Raw genomic sequence first — 11,577 nt, forward strand, 5'->3', positions numbered from 1 at the left:
CCATTAATATTCTGATGCCACTCAATCAATTTTGTTGATTCGTGGTCCAATAAAAGCTCATGACCTGAAAAGTTAAGTGGCGACACAAGGAACTGCAGATGCTGGTATACCTAAAAAGACACAAAGTGCTGGAGCAAGTCAAGGAGACAGACAGTATCTATGGAGAACATGGATGGATAGTGACGTAGTCATAAAAAGATGGAGTAACTCAGCAGGACAGGCAGCATCTCTGGAGAGAAGGAATGGGTGACGTTTCGGGTCGAGACCCTTCTTCGTTTTGTGTCTACCTTCGATTTAAACCAGCAGTTCTTTCCTACACATGGATAGTGATGTTTCGGGTTAGGACCCTGTTCTTTATCTGTAATTGCTGCCTATTTCCAGCATATCACTCCTCTTCCCTCTTTATCTATCACCATTTTGTCTCCTTTTCATCGCTAACCTTTGCCAACCCATCCGTAAATCAAGCCCTCCTCACCTGTATCGACCTATCACTGTCCAGGCGTAGCTCTACCCACATCTCTTTCACAGCTTTCTCCCCCCTACTACAATGTCCAAAATAGGGTCCAGGCGCAAAACATTGCCTATTCATGTCCTCCAAAGATATTGCCTGACCCGCTGAGTTACTCCAGCACTTTGTGTTTATCTTGCACATAATCCATATCGTGTGACTAAAGGTCCCAGCATCCACAGCTGCATGTCATAGAGTCAAAGAGTGATACGGTATAGAAAAAGGCCTTTGGCCTTACATGCCCACACCGGCCAGCTACACTAGTCCCACCTGCCCGCATTTGGTCCATATCCCTCCAAACCTGTCCTATACCTGAACCCAAGAAGTATCCAAGAAGGGTCTCGACCTGAAACGTCACCAATTCCTTCTCTCCATAGATGCTGTCTCACCCGCTGAGTTACTCCAGCATTTTGTGTCTACCTGTCTAACTGTTTCTTAAATGTGTCACCAACATTATCACCTTTATTTAACATTTTGACTGCTTACTATTTCCTTCAGTTATTTTTACCACATTTGCAACTTTCAATTCGACACATACTCTTACAGGAATATTTCACTCTCTGTCCACCACTTTCATTGTTGATCAGGTATTTTATTTTATTTTAGTTTAGTTTATTACTGTCACCTGTACTGATGTAGGGTTTATTAAGAAAAGCTTTATTTTGCTGTCTGCTATCCAGTCAAGGAAAAGACTATACCCAATTACAACCAAGCCATCCGCAGTGTACAGATACAGGATAAAGGGTATACCGTTAGTGCAAGATAAAGTAGAGTAAAGTCCGATTAAACATAGTTTGGTTTCCGTTCGGGCATATGGGAGGTCAGGACTGCTCTCTCTAGTTGGTGAGGACACTTCAGTTGGCTGATAAAAGCTGTGAAGAAACTGTCACTGAATCTGGAGGCATGTGTTTTCAAACTTCTGTACCTCTTACCTTTCTTGATTATGCTGGTGGCCTTGCCGAGGCAGTGTGAATTGTAGGTATGTATGGCAATATGTAACGAGCTTCAAATTCAAGGTGAATTTTCGGGTCGGGCCCCTTCTTCAGACTGATTGTAGTAGGGGGGGAGAAAGCCGGGAAAAAGGTGGGGGTGGGGCAAAGCCTGGCAAAGGATAGGTGGATACAGGATAGGGGATGAGGGGGGTTTCATTGGCAGATGTCTGGACAAAGGCTGTAAGTCTTAATATCGTTACTGAGACGCCAACCATAGTGTCACCATGCACAGATTCACGTCCCTGCCACCCATCACATACCTCTACTGATTCTATTTACCAACAGTTGGTCCTTAGCTAACTATGCCTTGCCTATTCAAGTGATTGCCTAGCCACTTCTTAAGGGGCAGCACAGTGGTGCAGCTGGGAGACCTGCTGCCTCACAGCGCCAGCTTGTAGGTCAATTAGCCCTCTGTAAATTGTCCCGAATGTGTAGGGAGTGGATGAGAAAGGGGATAACATAGAATTAGTGTGAACGGGTGATCGATGATCAGCGTGGATTCAGTGGGCCAAAGGGTCTGTTTCCATTCTGTACCTCTAACTTGTGGTACATCTGATGATTCCATTCACACCCGTTTTAAAAAAGGCATTTGATTTACCCAAAAACACAATTGGCTTGCGAGCAGTCAAACTCTTTTGGATTAACATGGAACTAGTGTGAATGGGAGATCGATGATCAGAGTGGACTCGGTGAACCAAAGGGTTTGTTTACATGCTGTATCTCTAAACTAATGCTATGAAATGCTATGAGAATCTCTGCCTCCACAGACACCCCTGGCAAAACATTTTAAATTCCAATCACTCTCTGGATGCAAAAATATTCTTCCTCGGATCCACTTACTTGTGCTGCCATTGTCATGGTAACAACACAAGTACAGGTGTACAACCTTTTATCCGGAGTTCCGGAAAACGAAAAGCTCCGAAAACCGGACATTTTTTCCAAGATGTCATCTGCACACCAAAGCTCGTGTTTGGCGCCAAATTTGACCCGAAACGACCCACAGTCAACCCAGGTCTGTACTATTGTAGCGGCTGCCTCCTCCCCGGAGACCGGGGAGACACTTAAACATCTGTAAATCATTGCTTAAATGTTAGTCAGTTAGTTTGGAGGGCTTTTATATGAAGGGGGGGGGGGGTGAAGGGGGAGTCCCCTACCTGGTCGGAGAGGCGGGGAGCGGGCAATGCCTTACCGGGTCGCCATGCAGTAAGCTCCGGAACGCTGTGGCCGCTGACTCCCAACATCGCGGAGCTGGGGCTGCGGGCGGCGCCGGTTGTAGCTCCGACCCCGGCAACTCTACCCCTGGCTGCGCGGCGCTCCAAATTCAGCGCCACCCACGGCCGGACACCCACAGCCCCCAGCTCCGCGATGTTGTGTGAACACCCCCCCCCCCCACCACCACATAAAATCCCTCCAAACTAACTGACTAACATTTAAGCAATGATTCCCCCGGTCTCCCGGGAGGAGGCAGCCGCTCCAGACTTGTCAAGCCGCCCGCTACCTACCTAATCTACGCTAAAAATCTTCCATTCGGAAATCCGAAAAATTCCGAAATCCGAGAAGTGTCTGGTCCCAAGGCTTTCGGATAAAAGGTTGTGCACCTGGTACTCTAATCTTATGCCCTCTAATTTTGGCCACTCTACTGTGGGATTAGCATCAGAATAATGAGGAAACTTTTGCAAGCCTAGAAAAATCAAAACCACACACGATGTACTGTTTCTAGCTTTGTCTCAGCAATGCAACAATAAATCACATAACTGTTTTTGCAGAATACCAAACCTCAATAGGTCCATTATTAATCAAAACAGACTTCAAAATAGAAAGCCTATGCAGCAACATGAGTACAGTTAATAGATATGTCCGAAGATAGACATGAAATGCTGGAGTAACTCAGCGGGTCACGCAACATCTTTGCAGGTAAAGAATAGGTGACGTCGCGGGCCGAAACCCTTCTATAGACTTTAAACCTTTCCTAACCACACACCTGTCCATGTGTCTTTGAAATATTGTTATACTACCTGCCTCAACTACCTCTGCTGGCAGCTCATTCCCTACAGCCATCTGCCTATTAAACACTACAGCCTCCAAACTGGCTCTGAATTACACAGGCTTGGGGCACTGCGTGTGCGTGTGTTCATTGTTCTGTCTGGGAAATATGACAATAAAACACTCCTAACTCTTGTACCTACCACCCTCTGAGTGAAAAAGTTTCAGCTCGTGGTCCTATTAAATGGATATGTCCGCTAAGTGAGAAGTTACTATGTTTTACTTCCCTGTTGTAAATATAGGCAAAAACCAATATAATTAAAAGCCGCCAAGCTTCTGTCTGGAAAAAAACCTGAATGATTCAGTGCATCACAGTGAGACGATTCCAGAGGGATACAGCTGAAAGCAGCGTAACATGTATTATGCTAGGAGCATTATCACAGTTCAGAGCTTTATGTTAGTCATCACATACTAAAGGGGCTGTCCCACTGCGGCGACCTAATTGGCGAGTTTTGAGGAGTTTAGGAGAGTTTGAAAAAATGTCATGTTGAAGACCTCCTTCAACACTGTAGAAGACCTCCTTCGACTTTGTTGAAGACTAGCTTCGACTAGCTTCGGGAAAATTGGACACCAAATAGTGGAGAGTGAAGACGACCTCCTTCGATCTCCTTCGACCTCCCTTCGACTATATTGAAGACTATCTACGACTACCTTTGACTACCCTCAATTACCTACGAATAACATGCCGACCCACTACGACCTACTTCGACTAAACCTACAAGTAAAAAAAGCATTGATTTTTTCCATGGCGACCTTTTTTTACTCACGGGCATTTTTCAACATGTTGAAAAATACGCCGCAACCTAGCTGAGGCCTCGAGTGCGCGGGGACTACTCTCGAGCATGAAGGAGAGTTACAAAGACCTCCTAGGACCTCGTGTCGACCATGCTGCGAGTACGAGTCGAGGGCAAACTCGTCTGAACTTGCGTATTTGGTCGCCGCAGTGGGACAGCCCCTTAATAATAGCCCACTGCTAAACAGTCCTACCCCACAGACCAGTAACAATTTTGAAATGTCCTAAAGTATGAACATGTTCACATTTCATCACCAAATACTTAGAAATCTGAATACGTTTGTTCACATCTTAATAACTTTAAAGAAAATTACAACTGTTAAGTTCAATTCTCATAAAATTACAGTTTCTAACATAAGGCGAGGGGTAAGATGGGAAACATTTAATAGGAACCCGCATTGAAACCTTTCCACTCACAGGGTCATAAGGTCATAAGTGATAGGACTAGAATTAGGCCATTCAGCCCATCAAGTCTACTCCGCCATTCATTCATGGCTGATCTATCTCTCCCTCCTAATCCCAATCTCCCTATAATCTCTGACACCTGTACTAATCAAAAATCTATCTATCTCTGCCTTAGAAATATCTACTGATGACCTCCACAGCCTTCTGTGGCAAAGAATTCCACTGATTCACGACGCTCTGGCAAAATAAATTCCTAATTTCCTTTCTAAACGAATGTCCTTTAATTCTGAGGCTATGACCTCTTGTCCTAGACTCTCCCACTAATGGAAACATCCTCTCCAAATCCACTCCAGTGCCCACAAACGCTCATCATAGGTTAACCTACTATTTGGGATCTTTCTTGTAAACCTCCGCTGGACCCTCTCCAGACCCAGCACATTCTTCCTCAGAGACGGTGCCCAGAATTGCTCCCAATATTCCAAATGCGGCCTTACCAGCACCTTATAGCGCCTCAGCATTACATCCCTGGTTTTGTATACAAGCCCTCTTGAAATAAATACTAGCATTGAGTTTGCTTTCTTTACTACCGGTACTATCAGTGGTGGGTACATGGAATGAGGCTGCCAAAGGAGGTAGTTGAGGCAGGTTGTATAACAACATTCCAAAAACACTTAGACAGGTGTTTGGATCGGAAAGCTTTAGAGGGACATGGGCCAAATGCTAGTTTATATGGGGAATCTTGGTCAGCATGAAAGCATTGGGCTGAAGGGCCAGTTTCTGTGCTTTATGATTCTATGACTGTAAAAGCTACTAAAAACAAACCAACAATACATCTTTATGATTTTTTGTCTTTTATTATCTCACAAATAATTTGTTTTGTAGTCAGGTTGTAGACATGCAATAATGCTAATCATGAAGTATTGTGCAACACTTGTACTTCAATGCTTCAAGAATAAACAGCAGCTGAAGAAGCACTGTGTACCATTTGTTTAATAGAAAAAAGATCTACCTTTTGAGGAACTGCAATGAAAGTTCAGTAGATTGATTGCTAAGATGAGGAGACTCTCCTTCAAGAGAAACAACATTAAACAGGGGCGGCACAGTGATGCACAGAGATCCGGGTCCCATCCTGACTACGGGTGCTGTCTGGAAGAGTTTGTACATTCTCCCTGTGACCGCGTAGGTTTTCTCTGGGTCCTCCGGTTTCCTCTCACACTCCAAAGACATATAGGTTTGTAGATTAATTGGCTTCGGTAAATTGAAAATTGCCCCTAGTGGGTAGGATAGTGCATGTGTATGGGGTGATCGCTGGTCGGTGCGGACTCGGTGGGCCGAAGAGCTTGTTTCTGCACTGTATCTCTAAAGTAAAAGTAAACATTGAAATAAGCCTATACACTCAAAGTACTGTATTCATAATCAAAAATAGTGCTCACTGTTCGAAGGCCTTAAGAGAACTTAGCATGGAGACAGCCTGCTAATCCATTTCCCCTAGCTGGAAAGTCTATAATTACAGATTACAGCCTTAGAATAAGTAGTTGGCTATTTGAAACTGAGATGGTTAGAAACGTCTTCATCCGGATAAGAAATAAAATGATGTACTGCTGCAATTGGATAAAGCAGAGTGCAAACTGACCTACTACAGAAAAAAACAAATACTAGCAAGGACCATTTTGAATACAAGATGTACACTATTGTAACGCAGTAATTATATATATTCAGGGTATCAATTCGATTGGTTGAATACCTGGCACAGTAAAACATATTCCCCTCATTGAGTTGTCCTTTATTTGGCAAATGTCAATAGTTTCCCACAACCACACAATAAAAGATGAATCCAAGAAAAACACACACTTATATCTATAAAATGCATACAAAAATAAAATCACTTTGCAACCTGAAATCATGACTTTTGTGGACCATGAGATGGATGACTCATACATTAGAAAAATCAAACTGTGTGCCCAATGATGTTTCTAAACTTTATTCACGCCAAGAAGAGTAGCTTAGTGTAAATTTGTGTAGTTGCAAATTATTCCACTGGATTCAAGATGTATTATTTGCCAAATATAGTAGAATGTTCAGTCAATCACACCTATGCACAACTACCTCACTCAATAAAATACTTCATTTCCACAGAGCCTTTAATACATCCCAATTTTCACCACTTGGTCCATAGCCTCTATAACTAGGTGTTCAAAACACTTCCAAAATGTTTTGGGAGTATCTGCCTCCACCATCCTCTCAGGCAATGTTCCAGATTTCAACCGGCCGATGGGTGGAAAAAAGTATTTGTTAAATATCCTCTAAATTAGGTTTGAGTATATTATTATCACGTGTACCATGGAACAGTGAAAAGCTTTGCTTTGCATGATAACCAATCAAATCAAAGTGTATACTATATTATACTCCCTACATTAAATCTATACCCTCTTTTTAGAGATAAAAAGACCACCACTGATTTTTTTAGCTCCCTTGGTTCTAGAGCCTTTGTGGATTGCCAGTCCAACAGAGGTCACGGCCTTGGGAGGCCGAGATACCAGCTCGCAAAGTCAATCACGGAAGTCAGTTATGGGAACGGATCTGCCGGCTCCGGCCGGACCGATGTACCACAGTCCCGGCTACAGGGGGCAAAGTTGATCTGTCAATCAGCGCGGAAGTCCCAATGAGGTCGAGATCGGCAGCCTCACCCGGCCTAGGCACCACATTTTCTGGGTGACTTCAGTGTAGGGACATTTTGTCCGAATTACGGGGGGACTTCAGGGGGGGGGGGGGGGGGGGGAATTACGGGGGGGGGGGGGGGGGGGGGGGGGGGGGGGGGGGGGGGGGGGGGGGGGGGGGGGGGGGGGGGGGGTGGGGGGGGGGGGGGGGGGGGGGTTGTTGGATCACCAGTTGTTGGAATATCGGTGGTGGACCTGTATCCCTCTGGCACAGTGAGGCAGCAGCTCTACCAACTGCACATCCCTTCATTGATAATGGAGTGGACTTGCCTTAATACAATGCCTTTCACAGTCTCCTATCACCCGAAAGCAAGGAGGTACTTTTAGATAGACACAAAACGCTGAAGTAATAGCGGGTCAGGCAGCATCTCTGGAGAAAAGGAATAGGTGACATTTTAGTTCAAAACCCTTCTTCAGACTGAGTCAGGGGGTGGGAAACAAGAGGTATGTGAAAAGGTTCAGAACAAATCATAGCCGGTAACGATGACCAAGGAAAGGTGGACCCCACAGTGGACCATTGTTGGCAGTGGAGGAGGTAATAAAGATGGGATATTTGGATGCGAACAGTGGAATTAGCAGGACAACTAGGGTGGGGAAGGAGCGGAGAGAGAGGGAATGCAGGGGTTACTTAAAATTTGAGAAACCAATTTCAAACCACTGGGTTGTAAACTGTCCAAGCAAAATATGTGCTGTTCCTCCAATTTGCGTGTGGTCTCACTCCGACAGTGGAGGAGGCTCAAGAAATGGGAAGGGGAGATAAAGTTTAATCACATTTGGAAAATGGGGATACAATGCAGCTCCTTAAAAGGACTTAAATGATAGCATGGCTACATAAACACCTTTAGATTGATTATTGAACGGGAAAAATTGATTAGAAAATACAAGTTATTTATACACAGTGTCTGATAGACAGGCAGTAGTAGACATACTCCCTTAGCCACAGTGGTTCAGGACCCATCCATAACAAAAGCAACAGAAATCTATGCTAATGCTCTACTGCAGTAGAGTGTGCAGCATGCAATGAAATGTTACACCAAAACCCTGTTTGCTCGTACAAGTGAACATAAATAATCCCAGGCCATCATTCTGTGTAGCATATTAATGCTTAACCATTGGTCTCATCAATAAACACATTTTTAACTCATTGTCATATTGCTGATTGCATGTTATTGACCTTGAATCAGTTGCCACATTTTTATTATCAGACCAGTGATCATAATTCTGAAATATTTCAGACACGACAGCGTTTGAGGACATCACATAAATAACATACAATGTGCTGGAGTAACTCAGCAGGTCAGGCAGCATCTGTGGAGAGAATGGACAGGCGATGTTTTGGGTCGGAACTCTTCTTCAGACTGGAAGGTCCCGACCTGAAACATCGCCTGACAATTCCACCCACAGAAGCTGCCTGACCCACTGAGTTAGTTTAGTTCAATTTAGAGATGCACACTGTTCGGCCCACCGAGTCCACGCCGACTATTGATCACCCGTTCACACTAGTGCTGTGTTATCGCACTTTCTCATCCACTCCCTACAGACTAAGGGTAATTTACAGAGGGCCAATTAACCTACAAACCCGCATGTCTTTTGCGATATGGGAGGAAACCGAAGCACCCGGAGGAAACCCACGCAATCACAGGGATAACATGTACACTCCACACAGACAGAACCCGAGGTCAGGATCGAACCCAGGTCTCTGGCACCGTGAGGCAGTGGCTCTACCATCTGCGCCACTATGCCACCTGGCTCCAGTACTTTGTATTTCAAGTAGTATTGCAGCATCTGCAGTTCCTTTCTGTCTACATAAACAAATCTTTTCAAAATCACCCAAATTAAAATTTCAAACCTACCTTTGGAAGGGGCCTTTTTCGCTGGTTGCTGAAATTGAAACGCTCTTTCATTTCTTCAAGGTACGGTTTTAAAAATGTTTCATCAGAGGTCTCTGCATATCTACGGCTCAACTGCATATAGCAGCGCCATTTGGCCGAATCAAAGCCCCAGTGGCAGGTTCTCTTGTCTGGCAACCTGTGAGAATGGAGCACAAACTTCTGCGGAGAAAACATCATGTGGCAGTCCAGACACTGGATACAGGCAGCATCGGGATGGTTGTAAAACTGTGGCACGTATAAACCTTGGCATTTCCCAAGACACCAGTGCTCCACTTCAAAGCTGGAATCACCATTCTGTAACTGGGAAAGGCATGCTTTGCCAGAGAGTCTGTTGGCATCAGGGGGTAGGATACCAGGGTGAACCAGAGCATTGCACAACCTTTGAGCATCAGTCTGGGTTATAAGTCCGCATGACGGAGCGTTAAAAGGCAAGATACCCAGCACCTTGAGAATCTGTAGTTGTTCTGCCGTACACCTTGAACAATAAATGTACAATTCATCACAGACAGCATTGATCTGTTGCAGAGAGAAATCTCGAAGCACTGAATTTAAGACCTGGGGCAGACATAACCTTTTCTCTCCGCCGACCATGAAGCATGAAATGGTCTCTCTCTCCAGTAAGGTGTGTGTGAGTTCAGTCGAGCTGTCCGAGGGTATAAGCAGCGGGCCAGCCAGTGCAGGAGGCGACCGCATGGGCACAAGCACTCCTGGGGACGTACATTCTTGGGAACAACGCGCTGAAAATGCTGCTGGCCCTCCGAGGGAGCTCTGACTGCTCAGATGGAACTGTGCCAAGGTGTGCTTCAGGCCTGGGTTAAGATCCAGCGGACGTACCCCTGACAGTAAGCAGGCTTTGGACATGATCACATCAGCACGCGCCGCTGCCTCCTCCACTCCCAGGGCTTGCCCACATTCCTGCTTCACCCCATGGGCTCTGGAAACGTTTGTAATCCATCCATCCAAATCTTTTCCTGCGGTGCTCCTCTCTCCCACTGGATCACAAAGAGGTTCCTTTTTCACCGTGATTTCGCCCAAGGTTACTCCATCCATCATTCTCAATGCTCCTCGTACACTTGCCATCGCTCCTGTGGAAACAGCCAAGACAATGTGCTTTTTAGCTTCCACTACACAATATTAAGTGGCTCGTTCCTGTAAAAAATCAGCAGCAGTCTAGTGTGTGCATGTTACCAAACTGTAGTCACACATCGTTGACAAATACTAGCGGGGATGCAAGCAATTGTCGCGATGTTATTTTGGCCGATGAATCAGATTTGAATGCCTCCACGTCGAAATATGTTCCTTGCATTAATCCAATCGCACGGTACTTGTACAAAGACCACACATACACACACAAACACGATCCGCTCAGCAGGTGGCGAAACAACCTGTCCTTATATTAAATTTCTCAGCACTGATTTTGATCCTGGGCCAGATGGAGGGGAAAACACACCTTCAAACCAGAAAGCATTTGGATTCAATTCACTATTTCACGTGGGATGTGCCCGATCGCATGCCAAGAAATCCCACTGCTGAATTTAAATGATCTTCCTCCTTTCAACGACTTACTTTTATGACATTTCGATCCACTCCAGCTGTGGGTGACTGAAGGCTGGCAGGCGGCTCCTTTGACTGATGCTGGGATGGGGAGGGGTGGGGGAGTTTGGTAATGAGAGGAGGGGAGAGGTGGTAGGGATGGCTGGAAGTGTGGAGGTGAGGTGAGCTGGTGAGGGTTGGCTAGGTGGGGATAGGGAGGTGGGGAGAAGTGGAATGAGAGATAGCTAGAGGTATGAAAGGAGCAGAGAGGTGAGGAGGAGATAGATGGGGTGGGAGCGATAGGTGCGGGTGGGGGGGCTGATGAGTGGTGGTGGCTGGATGTAGAGGGAATTGGTGGATGGGTGAGGGTGGGATGAGAGTGGTGGGGTGAGGGGAGGGTGGGAGTGGGGAGGAGGGGGAGAGATGGGTGGGGTTGGGGAGAGAGTGAAGGTGGGGGTGAGGAGAGGTGGGGATGAGGGGGTGGGGCTGTTGGGCGAGGGGATAGATGGGATGAGGGAAGGGATGGATAGGTGCGGTGATAGGGGGAGAGATGGGTGGCGAGGGTGTGGGAGATGGGGGGGAGAGATGGGTGGAGGTGAGTTGAGGGTGGGTTGAGGGGGATGGGGTGAGGGTGAGGATGAGGGTGTGAGGGAGGGTGAGGGGTGGGGATAAGTTGAGGGTGGGGTTGAGGGGG

General features: G+C 46.0%; 1 protein-coding gene across 3 annotated transcripts in view; it reads right to left on the reverse strand.

Annotated features, from left to right (window-relative positions):
• Positions 1–11,577, reverse strand: part of skila (SKI-like proto-oncogene a) — a 66,637-nt gene extending 55,060 nt beyond the window's left edge. For 2 of the 3 annotated variants that reach the window (XM_055645778.1, XM_055645777.1), the window contains exons 1-2: positions 10,917–11,575; positions 9,312–10,435 (exon numbers count right to left, since the gene is read on the reverse strand). In XM_055645778.1, coding sequence (XP_055501753.1) covers positions 9,312–10,430 — 1,119 coding nt within the window. In that variant the 5' untranslated portion in view covers positions 10,431–10,435; positions 10,917–11,575. Of the gene's footprint in view, positions 1–9,311; positions 10,436–10,916 lie in introns of all 3 variants that reach the window. The other variant, XM_055645779.1, reaches the window with a different exon arrangement.

The sequence above is a fragment of the Leucoraja erinacea genome, chromosome 14 (genome assembly GCF_028641065.1).
Source record: "Leucoraja erinacea ecotype New England chromosome 14, Leri_hhj_1, whole genome shotgun sequence".
NCBI classification, from domain to species: Eukaryota; Metazoa; Chordata; class Chondrichthyes; order Rajiformes; family Rajidae; genus Leucoraja; species Leucoraja erinaceus.